This window comes from Glandiceps talaboti, chromosome 23 (assembly GCF_964340395.1).
Source record: "Glandiceps talaboti chromosome 23, keGlaTala1.1, whole genome shotgun sequence".
In the NCBI taxonomy this organism is placed as follows: Eukaryota; Metazoa; Hemichordata; class Enteropneusta; family Spengelidae; genus Glandiceps; species Glandiceps talaboti.
In genome coordinates this window covers 564,430-585,000 of record NC_135571.1, presented here as the reverse complement: position 1 = coordinate 585,000, position 20,571 = coordinate 564,430, and the positions used below count along the sequence as shown (strand labels likewise).

Below are 20,571 nucleotides of genomic sequence, written 5' to 3'. Positions count from 1 at the left end.
ATCTCTTAGTACAAAGCATATGACTGAGTCTGAAGAAATATTATCATTTTGTTTTTCAGTTCAGTTAAGTATGAAGGCTTTGTGATGAGATACAGTTGTACTTACATATTTACTGTCATGGGCCGCTATAGTTGAACACAACACTCCAAGGATTAAAGTAAAGATCACCTTCATATTCACCTCGATGCAGCAATCTGAGAGTAAAAAATATATATTATAGTCCTGAAAAGCAACACAAGCAAACATTCAATTTAGCAAGTAAGCAAAAAAATCCATATTGCCAAAATCCAATCCGAAATAATGTCATATGACGCTGCACAGGTATTCATATCGAAATAATGTCATATGACGCTGCACAGGTATTCATATCGAAACAATGTCATATGACGCTGCACAGGTACTCATATCGAAATAATGTCATATGACGCTGCACAGGTATTCATATCGAAACAATGTCATATGACGCTGCACAGGTATTCATATCGAAATAATGTCATATGACGCTGCACAGGTATTCATATCGAAACAATGTCATATGACGCTGCACAGGTACTCATATCGAAATAATGTCATATGACGCTGCACAGGTACTCATATCGAAATAATGTCATATGACGCTGCACAGGTACTCATATCGAAATAATGTCATATGACGCTGCACAGGTACTCATATCGAAATAATGTCATATGACGCTGCACAGGTATTCATATCGAAATAATGTCATATGACGCTGCACAGGTACTCATATCGAAATAATGTCATATGACGCTGCACAGGTACTCATATCGAAATAATGTCATATGACGCTGCACAGGTACTCATATCGAAATAATGTCATATGACGCTGCACAGGTACTCATGCTGAACGTAAGACGGCTTTGAAGACTTGTAAATACATGTACACGATATCTTTCTTAGGCTGGGGCAGGATTTACAGGGGACTGGGGAGAAATTATTTTGGGCAAAACAAATGGCACCCCCCCCCCCCTTCGCGCTCTCAACATATGTTATGCCTCCCCCGCCCCGAAATGAACCCAATAGTTTTCGTAGCCCCCTCACAGCCACACGTAGTTTTAATGTGTAATTATACAATAACCCCCCCCCCCCCTCCACTTCAGAGATGTACAGTATGGTGCACTACATTAATCTAATAGTGGAAATCAACTTCAGTGTCCATACAAAACAATGAGAGATTTCTTTACAAACAGATGTGGGCTTTGCGAAAAAGATCTTACATTTGGCTGTACTTGGAAATAGTTAGCCAGCAGGGTTTTCTCTTTCAATCTTGATTCTGAGCAGAAACAGCATCCCCATGATAGCTAGTGGGGAGGGTGCGGGAGGGGTGTCCCTGTGAAAAACAGCAGAAGTTGCACTAGTCAATAATTTTGTGAAACCGTACGTTAGATAGCCACAATACTCACCTAATGTTCAGAAGATCCTCGAGTATGCTGATAACTCTATCAATGTGGGATATCAAATCGATCAAGTATATATCAACAAAGGCATGATCAGGGGGACTGAACATAGAATATTCGCCATATTGCAGCTGTTTCCTTGTTCCGTATTGAGCTATCGTCTAGAATCATTAATTATACTATTCAATTAATGAGACGGCTACCCCGTTTTTGACCTTTCCGACTCGAATTAATTATCTATTTGTCAATGTGTGTGTTAAAGCACATTTCAATGTTCCCATGCAATTGAAAATATGGCATCCTGAGGAAATATGACACCATCGGCAATATTGTTCAAATTAATCGCAATATACATCTGCAAAAGATCAAATATATTAAAATTCATAACATTTCCAGAGAGAGATAAGAGAGAGAGAGAGAGAGAGAGAGAGAGAGACCGAGAGACAGACAGACAGACAGACAGACAGACAGACAGACAGACAGACTTAGAGACAGGGTAACTGACAAAGAGTGACAGACAGACAGACAGACAGACAGACAGACAGACAGACAGACAGACAGACAGACAGACAGGGACAGAGAGATAGAGAAAGATAGAGACCGAGAGACACACAGAGAGACAGGCAGGCAGGCAGACAGACATACAGACTTAGAGACAGAGTGACTGACAAAGAGTGTCAGACAGACAGACAGACAGACAGGCAGGCAGGCAGACAGACAGACAGACAGACAGACAGACAGACAGACAGACAGACAGACAGACAGACAGACAGACAGACAGACAGACAGGCAGGCAGGCAGGCAGGCAGAGACAGATGAATAAACAAACAGACAGACAGACAGACAGACAGACAGACAGACAGACAGACAGACAGACAGACAGACAGACACAGGCACAGACAGACGCAAAGTATTGTGATAAAGGGTCTTCTTGATGATAACTTAATTCGGCAATGATATAGTAATTTTATTACAAAGAACAAGAACTATAAAATATTAAGGAATGCGTCGTGCCAATGTCTTTCTATATGCTAACAAATCTCTGCTTAGCATTCTGCTGTTTGATTTGACAAAGTTTTTAAAGTTTGTTAATCAACTTTATGAAACACTCCTTTCCATGGTGTGTGTGGGTGGCAATGGATGATATCTCGTTAATTATACCTGCACGTCTCGTACTCGTAAACAACTCATGGGAAGATGTACAGCAGTGACAACAATGACGATATCAATATGAAATGTAACTGTTGTTTCGAAAATATCAAAGCGAGAAATATGATCCTAGTCTGTCATAGATATCGTGATGTGACTCTTTGATTCTATCACGTTCTCAAATGTAAAACAAACTCATCCCTAGCTGTCCAATAAAACATTTTATTATAGAGCAGCGGGTGTTGACCAGTTTAAAATTCAATTTTAATGACACGATCCTTGAGCAAATTGTGCATAATGAAAGTAAGAAACGGGATGGAATCTACAACAAAAATATAAAAGATTTCTAAAAACAGTTGACTATCTTTCGTCGTGTTCATCGAGATTCGTTATGTCAGCAACAGATATAAAGACTGACAGAGAAAAAATAGACAGCCAGCCAGACAGCAAGCCAGACAGCGATAGAGACAGACAGACAGACAGACAGACAGACAGACACAGACAGACAGACAGACAGACAGACAGACAGACAGACAGACAGACAGACAGACAGACAGACAGACAGACAGACACACACACACACACACACACACACAGACAGCCAGACACACAGACAGTAGAATGAGAAATGTAACATTAAACTTGTAAGGAAAATGTTATGAAAGTCTCTTGATTTCTTTGTGTAAATCCCTTTACATTATTTCATTCTTAGATTTATATTTTACTGCCAATAATCAGAATCCCCTGTCTCAAACACATATACCGTCACGTCGTCCAATAAACGTGAATGTCTCTAGTTGCAGGATATTGGTTGTTGACTCAGTTTTAACAGCAACTATTGATATTTAAAGATTTAACAACATCACCAACGATGAGTTGAATGCACTTGAGAGAGTCGTCAAGACAGCACAGATAATCATTGGTGCAGAATTACCATCCTTACAATCAATCTATCATTCCAGATATATTCGCAAAGCTACCATTTAAGGATTCCAGTCATCGGGCACATACACTTTTTGAACTGTTAACCTCTGGTAGGCTGTACAGGAGTATAAAAAACGAAATCAGAACGTTTTAGGAAGAGCTTTTATCCATCTGCGATCAGCATTTTAAACCAGTCCTAGGATATTTCACCATTTGTTTTAGTGTTATGTTTGTCTCAGCATTGTATCTTTTTAGCATCATGTGTACTGTGTTTTGAATCGTTTGATGTGTTACATCAATTTCATCTGATTTTCTCTCTCTTAATGTTGGACTACGATATTATGAATATTTAGGAAAAGAATCGGTCAGTGTATCATGGAAATTAGTTGAGTTTTTGATTCGTGGAAAAGTTGGCTTGATACACATTGGAGTGTCGAGATACTGACTAGGGTTTGAAAATTACGCCTTTAAAGTGTATGCACTCAGTGTCCACACAGACACAATACTATATTTAAAATGCTATATTGAACAACTGGTATTGAGTTTAATTTTAATTATGGAACAATATTAAACGCAAACATTCAAAATATGTTTAATGACTTACCCGGATCACATTTCTCGCTTTGATATTTACAGTTGCATTACATATTGATATCGTCATTGTTGTCACTGCTGTACATCTTCCCATGAGTTGTTAGCATATGTGAGTACGAGACGTGCAGGTATAATTAACGAGATAACATCCATTGCCACCCACCCACACACATACACCATGGAAAGAAGTGTTTCATAAAGTTGATCAACAAACTTTAAAAACTTTATCGAATCTAAGAGCAAAATGGTGTAGAGGAATTGTTCACATATAAAAAGAAGACATTGACACCACCTGTTCCTTAATGAAGTTATTGTTTCCCTTCTAGAAGTAGCCCTTCTAGAAGTAACGATTAATTTATTATGGGAGAATCAGTTTATGATAATTTACAAATGGAGACACTTTATATCAATATTTTGCTCCTGTCTGTCTGTCTGTCTGTCTGTCTGTCTGTCTGTCTGTATGTATGTATGTATGTATGTATGTATGTATGTATGTATGTATATATGTATGTATGACTGTCTCTGACCGAGTCTATGTTCCACAGTATTCTGTTTCTGTGTGTGCCTGTCTGTCTGTCTGTTCCTATGTTTATGTCTTGTCAGTCCGTCCGTTCGTCCGTTCGTCTGTCTGTCAGTCTGTCTGTCTGCCTGTCTGTCTGTCTGTCTGGCTGTCTGTCTGTCTGTCTGTCTGTCTGTCTGTCTGTCTGTCTGTCTGTCTGTCTGTCTGTCTGTCTGTCATTCTAGTTGGTTAGTTGGTTGGTTGGTTGGTTGGTTGGTTGTTTGTAAATATTGTCTGTCCAACCCTCCCTCAGTCATTTTGACAGGTTAGGTATCTGTCTGCTATTGTCGTTATCTGAGTTTTAATACCATCTACGGTCATGTCTATTAAATGTAGTCACAGTTTTTTAGTTGGTTGGTTGGTTGGTTGGTTGGTTGGTTGGTTGGTTGGTTGGTCGGTTGGTTGGTTGGATACCTGAAAGAGACAGAGACCGGCTGAGTGTCTGTCTGTCTGTCTGTCTGTCTGTCTGTCTGTCTGTCTGTCTGTCTCTTACTATTCTGATTCTCAGACACACAGATGTTCAGTATATTACTACTTGAGCATATTTCACAAGTCGTAACCTGTAACCTGTTTTTTTTCTTTTGCAGTTGATTGCTATTAAATCAAGGAAGATATCGACAAATAAACACAATATATGAGTTTCCATGACAACCCTAAAATATTTTGTTTCATTCGAAGCAAACCATCCTCATTCTTTTCTTGCCTATAGTGAAGATATTAAATAGAATATTAGCATTTCTATAGTGTCATATGCCAGAGAATAAAATGCACAACCCTTCAGTATTAATTTCTATCTTACGACAATATATTTAATCTTTGGTAGATATGTATTGCCTTTACATATTGCTGTGTCAATCCTTATTTTACATAATATTTACTCAGTGCAAAATATTTCAACTCCCATGGGAATATAGAAATGTGTCTTAACCCACGCAGACAAATAGATGATTAGTTCGAGACCGAAAGGTCAAAATACGGGGTAGCCGTCTTATGATCATTGATTGACTTGTATAATTAAGGACTAATCAAATTAACGATAGCTCAACACAGAACAAGTTAGATAAAAAGTTACAGTCTGACGAATTTTTTGTGCTCGAACCCCCTGACAAGTTTTGTTAATATATACTTGATCGGTTTTGTATCCCACAATAGAAGCCTTAGCGACATACTTGAGTATCATCTGAACTTTAGGTGAGTATTGTGGTTATCCAACTTTTTCAACGAGATTATTGACTAGTGCCACTTGTACTGTTTATGACTGGCTCTTGCTAATGTTTTAACTCTATCTCAACCAAACCACTACTTGTATGTACTTTACTGGGTAAAAGGGGTCAACAACTTATTTTCGGCATAGGGGCTCACTCTCTCTCTTATCGCTGTTCTCAATGCAGTTTAATTCCTTCTCTTCATTGGTTATCTAGCCATTACATGATTTGATACAATAACTACTTATCTACTGCAAGGATCTCAATCAAACTACACCAGTACAGCGTAACTTTGGGTTAAGTTGTTACACAGTAAACCTGCAGCTCGTGCACTTGGCTCAAATCACAAACTTCTACTTCCGATCACAAACTTTATATGACCGATGAAACTTTAATTCGTATTGTGAGCGAACGTTCTGTGGAGCACAACCGCCACATTTTATTGAACAGTCTACAATTTCACCGCCACATTTTATTGAACAGTCTACAATTTCAGCCACATTCACCATGTAATGTTCATAAATGAATCTAAGAAGTAGATCAAGACATATACGTGTATTTTCAAGTCTTTAAAGTGTTCTTACTTTCAAATCGATAAATTATAGCAGTACATGTTCAGTGCTATAGGGTACTTCGTATAGGATTTTAGCGTTGTACAAATTCCTTGATTGTTTGTTTGCTTGCTTGCTTGCTTGCTTGGTCGGTTGGTTGGCTGGTTGGCTGGCTGGCTGGTTGATTGATTGATTGATTGGTTGGTTGGTTGGTTGGTTGGTTGGTTGGTTGGTTGGTTGGTTGGTTGGTTGGTTGGTTGGTTGGTTGGTTGGTTGGTTGGTTGGTTGGTTGGTTGGTTGGTTGGTTGGTTGGTTGGTTGGTTGGTTGGTTGGTTGGTTGGTTGGTTGGTTGGTTGGTTGGTTGGTTGGTTGGTTGGTTGGTTGGTTGGTTGGTTGGTTGGTTGGTTGGTTGGTTGGTTGGTTGGTTGGTTGGTTGGTTGGTTGGTTGGTTGGTTGGTTGGTTGGTTGATTGATTGATTGATTGATTGATTGATTGATTGATTGATTGATTGATTGATTGATTGATTGATTGATTGATTGATTGATTGATTGATTGATTGATTGATTGATTGATTGATTGATTGATTGATTGATCGATCGATCGATCGATCGATCGATCGATCGATCGATCGATCGATCGATCGATCGATCGATCGATCGATTGATTGTAACTTGAAGTTTGTCTTTTTGAGGCAATCACCGCAAAGTCTTGCAAAGTACTTGGTTCAATGAATGTTGTAAGCGAATTAACCCTAACAGTTCAACGCAGGTTCATACCTTAAGCAGAGATGATACGACGTTGTCTTTTCAAATTGCAGGTCTTAAATGGTCTAAATGAAAGTGCTTGTATAACTTCACTTAAATCATGTATTGACATGTTCGTAGAAACAAAATAAGAAAAAAAAATAGTTTCTGAAAACAACGACAAATAAACATAATATATATTTTTATTCTCAGATTGCTGCATCGAGGTGAATATGAAGGTGATCTTTACTTTCATCCTTGGAGTGTTGTGTTCAACCATAGCTGCCCATGACGACAAATATGTAAGTTCAACTATGCCTTTATTCTCAATTGAGGAACAACTTTCCAATATTTCAGACTCAGACACGTGCATTTTACCGAGAGATGTATCAATCGAAACTGTATATGTATGTATTAGCAATTATTACGCTTGCCGAGGATTAATAGCACCATAGTGACCCTTATACTTCCTCAACTCCATGGGAAGTATATAGTCCATTTTAGCCCCTGTAAACGTATAGGAACAAGCTATGTACATAGTAACCTGGCACAATCATAGTTGAAATCTTTCCCCAAAGAAATTTACTATCAAATGGCAGCGACGGAGCTCGAACCTGCAAATTGCAGAAGCCAGGCAAACTGGCCATGTTAACCGTTCGACCATCATAACTCCATAATCTAATAATTGCACTCATTAATTGACAGACGAAATGACGAAATGTTATTTCAATCAAAACATAACTTAAACTGGTGTAATATTTCCGAAAATGGAAAAACCATGTTGCTAAAACTAAAACTTTACTTGTTGATAGAACACTGCTTACACAATCAAATACATGTTGTTTTTTATTTTATTTTATTTTATTTTATTCTATTTGTATTTATATTTTTCGAACACCACTCTATAATACTTTTCAAGGTGTAAGTTAAATTAAAAGTACCAATTGCTGGAAATCAAATATATAATATATATATTCATTAACATAATGTTTCTTTAATCAACCATGCTTTCACAGGGGTGCCCAAGTAAGTTGATGTATTTGTTTTAAATCTAAACTAATAAGGAAATAACTGTTTGTAGGTTAAAAGTATGAATTAATTTCTAGCATAATCACAGTGACTAATGGAAGATAACATCTCAAGTGTATCAACTATTATACAGCTAAAGACTTGTAGTATTTTCTCTATAGTGTTACCATATTACCTAATTTGAAATATGCTTTTCAAGACTCTCTACTCGCGCTTGTACACCTGTGCACGGTGGCGCTGTACCTTGCAGGACGTCCTTTCATTATTCTTTTAATATAATTTATTCACCTTTTGAGATGTTCAAGATATGGTGTCTTGTGTATTGATCTTTTCATTATAGATATGATTTATTTCCCCTAATAGACTACTGTCAAGAGTCACATTTCTGTAACTGAGTTCTTAACTTTGGTTTAACTTACAGTATAGACTAAACCAATATAATGCACCTTACTAAACCTTGGTTTGAGGAAAATCTGTCAAGCATTATATTGTCTCTGAGTGAGTGCGAAGATGTCCGTTGAGAGACTATGATGTTAATGTTATTTCGAATGTATTAGTAACCAAAGAATTATTATATAATTATATTTCATATGAGAATGTACAGTGGAATTCCCTGTGTCAACTCTGCCAGTTGATGGGCACCATTCCAATGTTTTATTAAGTTTGGTTAACTATAGAATAGTTCAAAGAAATAAAACCTATCACCAAAAGTACAAAGTTACAGACATTGCCTCTTTGATTTGTTTTTTTCATAAGTCATTAGTTTTAAAGTACCTGACGTGTACACATGTGGGTGCATACGGTACGACATCTACTGCCAACAACCCAAAGACGACCATCCATATCAGGAAAATGCTAGGAAGTTTTGTGAAAGTGATGGCGGCAGTCTGGCTATTCTGAACACCAAAGAGATAGATGATTTGATCAGAGAAAAGATCCTAGCACATGACGACTACTTGAAGGCTTGCATACCCAAACATGGTTTTTGGATTGGTCTTATCGATGGTGATGGCGATGACGAGGGAAACTATGTCTGGGATGCTGGGTACTGTCCAGCTACTCATTTTAACTGGGCTCCAAATGAACCAGATAATAATACGAAGCAGAATCCAGAGAGTGGTCAGGACTGTGTTCAAATGTGGTATGTATACATATGATTACAAGTATGATTTACACGGGTTATAACGCACAGATGACCGTATGATAAGCTGAGTGTATAAGTTAGGTAGTTCGATGCCCACGTCTCTGTTGATCTTTGGATTGTACTGTCTGGTAGCCTCTCTGATCTTTGTCGGGAAATCATGACCCAGTTAATGTTATGACTGTAGCTGCCGGAGTGTTCAGCTAAAGCCGATGCTACAGTTTTGTCCCTCACAGATTTGGAATGTTCCTCGATCCATGTTTTCTATTGTCGTCCCGAATCGTAAATGTTCATTTGATCACAGTCAAGAGGTCAGCTGTCACTGTGAAAATTATCGACCAGACAGATTAATTCGCCACCTAGTGGTCAGTTGTAATGATGGAATTTGTCATTCTGATGAGGATCGTCGACCAAGTCAATATAGATCAAACTGTCAATGTTAAAATTGCGTGTGCGTTATAATCCGTGTAAATCGTTTGGTCTAGCAAGCTAATGAACATATATTTTTTGGTTATTCATTCCTTTTTTCACAATTCTAACAAACTGAAAAAGAAAAGCTTACAGTCCATATGAAATCAAACATATCCTGTTGGTTATTAGTTACTTCTGTAATGACTTACACCTTCCTCCTGTTATTGGTCAATGCCTGTTATTGGGCAATGCGTGTTATTGGTCAATGCGTGTTATTGGTCAATGCGTGTTATTGGGCAATGTCTGTTATTGGTCAATGCGTGTTATTGGTCAATGCGTGTTATTGGTCAATGCGTGTTATTGGGCAATGCGTGTTATTGGGCAATGCGTGTTATTGGTCAATGCGTGTTATTGGTCAATGCGTGTTATTGGTCAGTGCGTGTTATTGGTCAATGCGTGTTATTGGTCAATGCGTGTTATTGGTCAATGCGTGTTATTGGTCAATGCGTGTTATTGGGCAATGCGTGTTATTGGTCAGTGCGTGTTATTGGTCAATGCGTGTTATTGGTCAATGCGTGTTATTGGTCAATGCGTGTTATTGGGCAATGCGTGTTATTGGGCAATGCGTGTTATTGGGCAATGCGTGTTATTGGGCAATGCCTGTTACTGGGCAATGTCTGTTGGGTGATTTATTAATATTCATAATATATTTATATGTATCACGATATAAATCATACTTTGATCTGTACATCAATTCATACTTCAGCAATCCACCAATTGATTCGAAATATTTGTTGTCATATTTTGTTATGAAAATGGCATCAAGTGTGATTTCTGCTGACATGCGGATAATGATGTCGATACCCCTGCCTCTTGAGTACCGTATTTGATATACGCTCTACGGTCATTGCCAACCAAATTGCGCATATCAAGGCGGGTATGTTACAATAAATCATACAAGCTTATATTTATGTCGTTGAATTTATCTTTAACAGGTTTCGACCACCCAAGAGCGAGGGCCAATGGGACGATGAGTATTGTGACCATAGACCAAAGGGTTTTATCTGCCAACATGAAGGTTTGTATACTTTCTCTATATTTGTCTTTTTGATAAGTAAGTATATGTGTCTCCCAAGATCAATAATAATAATAATAACGCCAACAACAACAACAACAACAACAAAAACAACAACAACAACAACAACAACAACAACAGATGAAAGAGTTTCTGTCTGCCTGTCAGTCAGACTCTTTTACTATCTCCTTCATTATCTGTCTGTCTGTCTGTCTGTCTGTCTGTCTGTCTGTCTGTCTGTCTGTCTGTCTAGTTGGTTAGTTGGTTGGTTGTAAATATTGTCTGCCCAACCCTCCCTCAGTCAATTTGATAGGTTAGGTATCTGTCTGCTGTTGTCGTTATCTGAGTTTTAATACCATGTACGGTCATGTCTATTAAATGCAGTCACAGTTTTTTTAGTTGGTTGGTTGGTTGGTTGGTTGGTTGGTTACCTGAAAGAGCCAGAGACCGGCTGAGTGTCTGTCTATCTGTCTGTCTGTCTGTCTGTCTGTCTGTCTGTCTGTCTGTCTCTTACTATTCTGATTCTCAGACACAGATGTTCAGTATATTAGTACTTGAGAATACTTCACAAGTCGTAACCTGTACGTTTTTTTCTTTTGCAGTTGATTGCTATTAAATCAAGGAAGATATCGACAAATAAACACAATATATGAGTTTCCATGACAACCCTAAAATATTTTGTTTCATTCGAAGCAAACCATCCTCATTCCATTCTTGCCTATAGTGAAGATATTGAATAGAATATTAGCATTTCTATAGTGTCATATATCAGAGAATAAAATGCATAATTAAAGCAATTTATGACTGGGGTTATTTTTCACCTGACTTTCGATACACAGCAATATAGCCCAATCTCTGTCTGTCTGTCTGTCTGTTTCTCTCTCTCTCTCTCTCCGGTTCCGGTTACCCGACCCCACCTAGTTTTTCACTCCGATCCTAAACTTTTTTTTCGGTATTCGAGAAAAAAAATAAAATCGCGAAAATCGTGAAGTCACGCAAGAAATAGTGGGTGCGGAAACTGACATCAACTTAAAAAGACAATATAAAACTGTTCTTCCGATCTGTAATGGCTGTACATCTGATGAGAAGTAACCAATAACACAGAGACCGCATGGAAAACAACGGAAAACATAACTACCTGAACTTGACACTCACATATAAAAAAATCTACCTACTCCACCTTTTGTAAACTTCAATGTAATCCGAACCACACAATTACTTTTTTACGCCTTATAGAAGATATGCATCGACATTAACAGCACATACTGGAATGGGGTTTTATTAAACTATTTTCACTTTGTAAAACGTTTATAAATTCGGCTTAATCCACTTTAACTGGCATCACCACCAAAGTATAATACCACTAGACCTGTTGCCTGTTCCAAGATGCATTGCGCGTCTCTCCATACAATGCCATGTATTGTGTACACGCTGAGGGGTTTTGCACGCGCTATTCAGGGGTATGGTTGTCACCAGACCGTACCCTGGGTTCACCTGTAAAATCATTGATGGCGTTTAGTCTTTGTTCTATAAAATCACTCATAATCAAAGAGATCAACATTTGTTTCCATAATTTCATGAAAATTTTATTTCAAACGTAATATAGACAAAACAAGACTAAATGTAACAACATAAGCGACATGATCTAGCGCAATGCATCTTGGAACCGAAAAATCGACTATGCTATAGACTATGCATCGACTCACTTATACATGTTTGCATTTTATCAAAAAAATAACACTTTTTATTTAATTATAAAATGTCTTCTGTTCTTTTTGTCATGGAGATGGCCTCAACAAACAAAATAAAGGTAATGCAAATAGATATATATCCATTTCATTTACCAAAGACGAAGGAAACATGTGTGCACGGAAATGGGATCGAAGCATCCTGAACTGACCCAGTCTCTTTGAGGTTGATCCATGTTTCACTGACGACATCTACGATCTGAGTTTTATTGCATGCAAAATGAATTGTTTGGATTTGACCGTTAATATCCTCTGTATATCCAGTCGCACTACACAAAAAGTCTAATTTACCCATCTTTACCCAACCTTTACCCTACCTGTGACCCACCTAACTACCATCTCTGTGAAGGGGTATTACAAGACGCAGTACCACTTTTGACTGTCTACAACCCCCAGGTGAGAGATCACCTGGGGTAATTAAGTCAAAGGTGGAACTTCGTCTCATACTCACCACATTTACACATCCTCTGCTAAAGGTTTACCCTCAGTGGAAAGACATGGTCAAGTATGACTTTTCGTATAGTGTTTACCCTAAGATGTTCTACATATCTCGTAATTTGGGTTAAAAAGTGGTATTAGGAATGCCACGCAATCCGTGCCTGACTGTCGACATGTTATAGCGCCCTCTGTTGGTGAAATGAGCCTACATCACAAGCAGTGATTACTCATGCATTGCATCACACGAACGAATACTAAATAGCTAAGAATTCCTATTGTCGATCGCGTTGGCTATGCTTGGTGGATACATCGCTTGTACCTTAACGGAAAAGGTTCTGACTGTCACTTGGAATATGTGGGTTCGATTCCCACCAAGCACTCCCTCCTTCCATCGGCGCAACCCAACGTTTTCCAGTTCACCATTGTTTACATTCCTTTTATTTTGTTGAAATTGTGATAGTCTGCCAGTTCTTTTATTTTTGACAACTGACACTATTATTATTACCATATACTTATAAAGAAGTTTTATAAACATTTAAATAGACAAGATCATATTGTAGGTTTGTGTTATTACTTAGGTAGGAGCAGTGGTGAGAGACAAATTCGAAGACGAAAATCTTTGTGCTAATGCACAGTGAATAAGGAAACTGTGTACGTATGCGAAGTGCGTCATAAAAAGCGCCCACTATCCCTAAAGACAATGCGGGCGAAGAACATCTTGAAATTGCCCATAGTGATATATAATAAATGGAATCTGCAGTAGTTCGTATCGGAAGACATCAACCGTTCATATTTTTGTTGATTGTTTTGGTTTTGGTTTTATTACCTTTGATCGATCATAACATTAATTTATTTTGTTATGTATTGCCACATTAAAGGGATCAAAGTTGATATCGCGAATTCTTTGCAACAGTTTCTCCCTGACGTAAATCGTAAATGGAAGTTCTGTTTTTGTCAAACCAACACATATTGTGTCATTTTCAGCAGACGATTTGATTTGGACACTTTCTACATTGACGTGTCCTGGATGCCATACATCAGGATCATTAGTGACAACTCCGTCAATACAACTTTGAAAATAGTATTCCCGCCTCGATTTCAATTCTTCTACTTCCGTTTGCATTCGTTTATTTCCGAACAGTTCAATACGCTGCCAAAGGGATCTGTTAAAATAGTCGTATAATTTGACATCTCCAGCATGCCACTTTTTTATCTTGTCCGCCGCTGCAGGAAAAATGTCAGTTTTCGAATATGACGCTCTAGTATTCATTGAAAATGCTACTATATCGTCTGTATTCCAACACATTAAGTTTCTGAGCAACACAAGCGATTCGTCCATATAATCTGTTATCATTACTAAATCGAACTTCTCGTCTAAATATCTAATTCTGTTATCAATATTTGTCATGCTCCACATTTTGTCTGTGTCCATACCAAGGTCAAAGAGCATGGGATTCAAGAGTCTTACACTTGGATTTGTACTATAAAATAGATAGATGTCGTTAATGAAGTCATTTAAACCAGCGGGTCCACTAAGACCAAATGGCCCTCCGAAATTGAAGTAGGAGAACGAGGATTCGAATAAAGAGACGGGCTCTCTCAAAGCAGTTACATATACAGTGTTCGGGGCCATAATGGCGTTGATACCTTCATAGCTAAATCGAGAGTGATGCGTTAAGATATTATACTCGTTCCAGGGCACCTTCAGCGCTGTTGATGCATCAAATGGTTCAGGCCATCCTAGATAACTACCTGAAGGCGGAAGAACAAAAGTTAAATTATGCTTGTCACCATACCTTAGCAGTATATTAAGAACTGTACTGCTACCGCATTTGTGTAGCTTAGAAAATGCTATATTTTTCTTTGGTTTACATGGTGGAACCGCCGTCGAAATATTAGTGTTTATTTCTGTAATGACGTTCCATGCGTTGAGAGGAACAACTTTTCTCAAATTGTCGTAAGAGTTGTAAAATCTGAGCTCGAAGAATTTGCAGCAAATGACGAGGAGGAGAACAATGGTGCCAATCTTCAGTATGTACAAATGTTTCTTCATTTCTCTCAACTTGACGTGTCAGCAAAGTTTGATATTGGAATAGTTACGACCTGGAAAAGATAACGATATAAGTAAGGGATACGTTCAGAATTATATTAGAATCAAGGATACGTTGAGAATCAGTATTGGTCTCAATTACCAAGCCTCGCCTCCGAGTCTGAGGACTTACTTCGTGGGTGGAGAGTCTGGGTAACAGAGAATAAATCAGGGATTTGTTTAGAGTCAAAATCGGAAACAGACTCAATGTAGATGTATTTGTTGTGTTTTAGTGGTAGGTTTATTGGTGTATGATATGATGCTGCACTCTTTTTTGCTGTTGCTGTTTTATGCACTTTGTCTTTTTGCGGAATTCGAATATATGTACATAATCCGCCATGTCGAGTCTCCACTTCAACAGTCAAGAACGACTCGGACGTTGGCCGTATGGTGGCGAGAAACATTAAATAGGGTCATCTTAATATCGAGATATGAGAGTACAAATCAGATAGAGTTTGTAGGTTTTACATCGTACTGTGTGTCGCATATAAGATTATAGGGTCGAATTACATACATCACGCCATGTCACGTCGCATCATTTCACACTTTATACAACTATACACAGGTTAATAACAGATGGCGCAGAGTAAAATGACTTTACCATGTTTTGTTTTGTCCTGAATCCGCTTAAAGGGAGTTTATAAGCGTTTGACTCAAGTGAAAATACTTGCACAAATTAAATATTCTGGTATAAAATTACTATCGGTTCTATGATATCTAACATTGTTAAAACCCTTAATTGCATAGTATGAATTTTGTCGACATTTTTGTTACGTGTCACCAATGACGTCATAGATCGCCATGAATGACGTCATAGATCGTCATGAATGACGTCATAGATCGTTTATAAGTTATTGATTAATGTTAGATTTGATTTCAATCAATTGAAGAAACGGTTAACTATGCTTCAGTAAAATAGAATACTATGGGAACATTTTAAATATAGAATACGATGGGAACATTTTAAATTTAGAATACTATATGGGAACATTTTAAATATAGAGCAAAAACTAAGCCCCAAAAACGTATAAGCTCAGCTTGTGTTCCAAATTAAGTTAGTCTTGGTTGCTCATTATTTCTCGGCAATCAAGACGAAAACATATCAATAAACATTGTACATGTAAACATATCAATAAACATGTTTATGTAAACATATCAATAAACATTGTACATGTAAACATAACAATAAATATGTACATGTAAACATATCAATAAACATTGTACATGTAAACATATCAATAAACATTGTACATGTAAACATATCAATAAACATTGTACATGTAAACATATCAATAAACATTGTACATGTAAACATATCAATAAACATTGTACATGTAAACATAACAATAAATATGTACATGTAAACATATCAATAAACATGTTTATGTAAACATACCAATAAATATGTACATGTAAACATATCAATAAATATGTACATGTAAACATATCAATAAACATTGTACATGTAAACATATCAATAAACATTGTACATGTAAACATATCAATAAACATGTATATGTAAAGATATCAATAAATATTGTACATGTAAACATATCAATAAATATGTATATGTAAACATATCAATAAACATTGTACATGTAAACATAACAATAAATATGTACATGTAAACATATCAATAAATATGTTTATGTAAACATATCAATAAACATTGTACATGTAAACATATCAATAAACATGTTTATGTAAACATATCAATAAACATTGTACATGTAAACATATCAATAAACATGTTTATGTAAACATATCAATAAACATTGTACATGTAAACATAACAATAAATATGTACATGTAAACATATCAATAAACATGTTTATGTAAACATACCAATAAATATGTACATGTAAACATATCAATAAATATGTACATGTAAACATATCAATAGACATTGTACATGTAAACATATCAATAAACATTGTACATGTAAACATATCAATAAACATGTATATGTAAAGATATCAATAAATATTGTACATGTAAACATATCAATAAATATGTATATGTAAACATATCAATAAACATTGTACATGTAAACATAACAATAAATATGTACATGTAAACATATCAATAAACATGTTTATGTAAACATACCAATAAATATGTACATGTAAACATATCAATAAATATGTACATGTAAACATATCAATAAACATTGTACATGTAAACATATCAATAAACATTGTACATGTAAACATAACAATAAATATGTACATGTAAACATATCAATAAACATGTTTATGTAAACATACCAATAAATATGTACATGTAAACATATCAATAAACATGTTTATGTAAACATACCAATAAATATGTACATGTAAACATATCAATAAACATTGTACATGTAAACATACCAATAAACATTGTACATGTAAACATATCAATAAACATGTTTATGTAAACATCGCAATAAACGGACCAGAGACACAGACGGGCGAGCCAGACAGACCAGAGACATAGACGGGCGAGCCAGACAGACTAAACTGAAGAATGCTGCAGCAACGAGTCGTATTCGAAAGAGATGACGTCATTGAAAGCATACCTCTGATTATATGTAAATTACCGAAATGTCTGAATTGGTGTCAATCATGCAACAGATTTAAAATGAAGTCAGAAATTGGGAATTGTAAAAAGGTGTGTAATATACTGTTTATCTTCGACAAGGTCCCCATTGTCAACAAAAGATAAAGTGAACGGTAAAATTTAAACCCAATGATGTCGACGCGAACAAAGAGAATGAGAACATGCGGCCGTGCAGAAAGTAATCACACACCATCTGGCGTGCTAGCTTTGGTTCCATTAAAGATTGATGGCTCACAACAGGACTTTAACTAAACTATCCAATTCTAAATATACTACAATCGAAACATAACAACAATAAACAAATATTATTCACCCCGGAGACGTATTATACAACAATATAAATACACATATTTATATGATATCGAATTAGAAGTGTGCTTTGTTCGACTTTTCCCATGTAAATGTTCCATGTTGCATGGCCCCTGTTATGACAAATCTCTTCCAAAATTGACCTGTCGAAGCCATGAGCGTAAATACAGCATGAACATACCTGTATCTGCATATCGTGACTGAGACCGCATCGAATCAATAATATCCACCCTATGTGAAGTGTCGACAATATCACTGTCGTCATATATTGCTTCCATATAAGCCAAAGGTTATATTCACACTATAGATAATACCCTTGCAAATCAAGCACGCATGCGCATTTTCTTCGCTCGTGTAACTATGACGACGAGATTCAGTCAATGCAGGTTATTTTTATTTTGAATTTAGTATACTTGGTAAATCATCAAATGACATGAAAAGAGAAATAGGTTGATGCATGCTGGGTAATTTGCCACGGTATTATCAAATGATGAAATTACTAGGCACTAGCTATAGTAATCACATCGTCGTAAACCACAGCCTCTTTTATATCTACTAGACCTCGGATGTTCTTCCGATACAACACGCGACCAAACATCGCTATCGAGGGCAAGCCGTCACTGCGAACTTCGTTCGCTTATTGTATCGGAAGAAAGCCCGATACGATACCTCTTTTACTGCACCATCCGAGAAATAACAGCTCTAGTGTGCGACAATGTAGTAATCATAACAGTGTCTGGTGTGCGACAATGTAGTAATCATAACAGTGTCAGGTGTGCGACAATGTAGCAATCATAACAGTGTCAGGTGTGCGACAATGTAGTAATCATAACAGTGTCTGGTGTGCGACAATGTAGTAATCATAACAGTGTCTGGTGTGCGACAATGTAGTAATCATAACAGTGTCTGGTGTGCGACAATGTAGTAATCATAACAGTGTCTGGTGTGCGACAATGTAGTAATCATAACAGTGTCTGGTGTGCGACAATGTAGTAATCATAACAGTGTCTGGTGTGCGACAATGTAGTAATCATAACAGTGTCTGGTGTGCGACAATGTAGTAATCATAACAGTGTCTGGTGTGCGACAATGTAGTAATCATAACAGTGTTTACAATAAAAGACACTTATTCATCCTTTATCTACAAAGTTGTCTACCTTTCACATATCTTTACAAAGCTTTCACCAAAACAAGAGAACGACGCGTCTCTTCTTATCAATTTTGAAAATCGAATAATTATATGTTTGCAGACTAGATTGTCAGAGCATGGGGTGTCAGTAAAACAGAATGATTACCACGCATATAATGGTAAGGGCTATAGACCTTCTAGTATCATCTGATTGCGTCGTCAACCAAGTTTGGTACTGTTTACTACGCCATCATTCTTACAAGGACTATAACTATTTTACTTTTTGACTATAAATCACTTCAGTGAAAAATCAAAAGATATCTGAAGGAATATATTTGTAAAAATGACAATCACACAGACTGACCGTGCTTTGAAGTTTAACATATTTTTCTGAAATTGGGCTTTGCCTCAATAACATCAAATTACTAAATTTCATAACCTTGTCAGGCACGCTATCAACGACCAGAACGGAAACCATTATTCTGCTGTGAGGGCGCTGTTTAGAGCTTTGCACTTTTTTTCTACGAAAACCATCCTTTCATCCAAACTACCTGGTTTGTGTGGTGTAATCAAATAATGCCAGGCTATACGAAATAATTATATTTTGCCGGTACTCCTGTTGTCTCCACTTGTAAGTTTTGACAGACAACATCTTCCTTTATTAGTGTAATTAACACTTTTACACTTTTCTTGAATAAGAAAATAGGAAGAGATACTAGTAGTCTCGACGTGTTTAAAAACACCTCATTGCTATGTTATTTTTTTTTACTCGTCTACGTGACGGATGCGACACTTGCTTAGTTCTCCATCAAAGGCTTGGTGATACGACGTGAAGAATTGTTCGGTCGGCGAAGGCTTAGGTCTAGCTACACTTCAGCTTTAGTGAGACGCAAATGTTTTTCATACTAATCGCATCAAAAATTGCGTACATCAAAGTTTCAAACACTTTACGACCAACGTTAAATAACCAAATATTCCTACTTTCTATTACCATGGAGGTCCATGTATATCCCATATTTTACCTAAAAATGTATACCTACATACTGGAAACATATCAATGGATTGTACCCATCATTTCAAGGTAATATTTTTATGATCACATTTTAGAACACAATCATAAACCCGAATCTTAGTATTTCTGTCACGTGTTCTCTCCATTAATATCTTCATTGGCAAAATAAGTAATAATGTATGTGTTGCCATAGTTTCAGTATTTATTTTAAAATGATCTTAGATGAAAAAAGAAAAGAAAAGAAAGTTCTGGAGTTTCTTTCAAATGTCAAACATCATTTGATTTCATGGAGAATGGGTGATGACAATTTCTGAGATGAATTTATTTGTTTCAGCGATTCCACACTAACTTTATTTTCATGGAGAGTGGGTAATGAAAGTTTTGAGTTGTGAATTTATTTGTTTCAGCGACTACACACTAACTTTATTTCCATCTGATAATAACGTC

General features: G+C 36.7%; 2 protein-coding genes across 2 annotated transcripts; one reads left to right on the top strand and one right to left on the bottom strand.

Annotated features, from left to right (window-relative positions):
• The first annotated feature begins 8,146 nt into the window (after positions 1–8,146).
• LOC144453104 (lectin-like) lies at positions 8,147–11,586 on the top strand. Its single transcript, XM_078144382.1, has 4 exons — positions 8,147–8,168; positions 8,928–9,312; positions 10,719–10,801; positions 11,401–11,586. Exons 1-4 carry the CDS (start codon positions 8,147–8,149, stop codon positions 11,412–11,414), a joined length of 504 nt encoding a protein of 167 aa, XP_078000508.1. The 3' UTR covers positions 11,415–11,586.
• Positions 11,587–13,828: 2,242 nt separating this feature from the next.
• Positions 13,829–14,617, bottom strand: LOC144453103 (galactosylceramide sulfotransferase-like). Its single transcript, XM_078144381.1, has one exon. The coding sequence runs from the start codon at positions 14,615–14,617 to the stop codon at positions 13,829–13,831; it is 789 nt and encodes a 262-aa protein (XP_078000507.1).
• Positions 14,618–20,571: the final 5,954 nt, after the last annotated feature.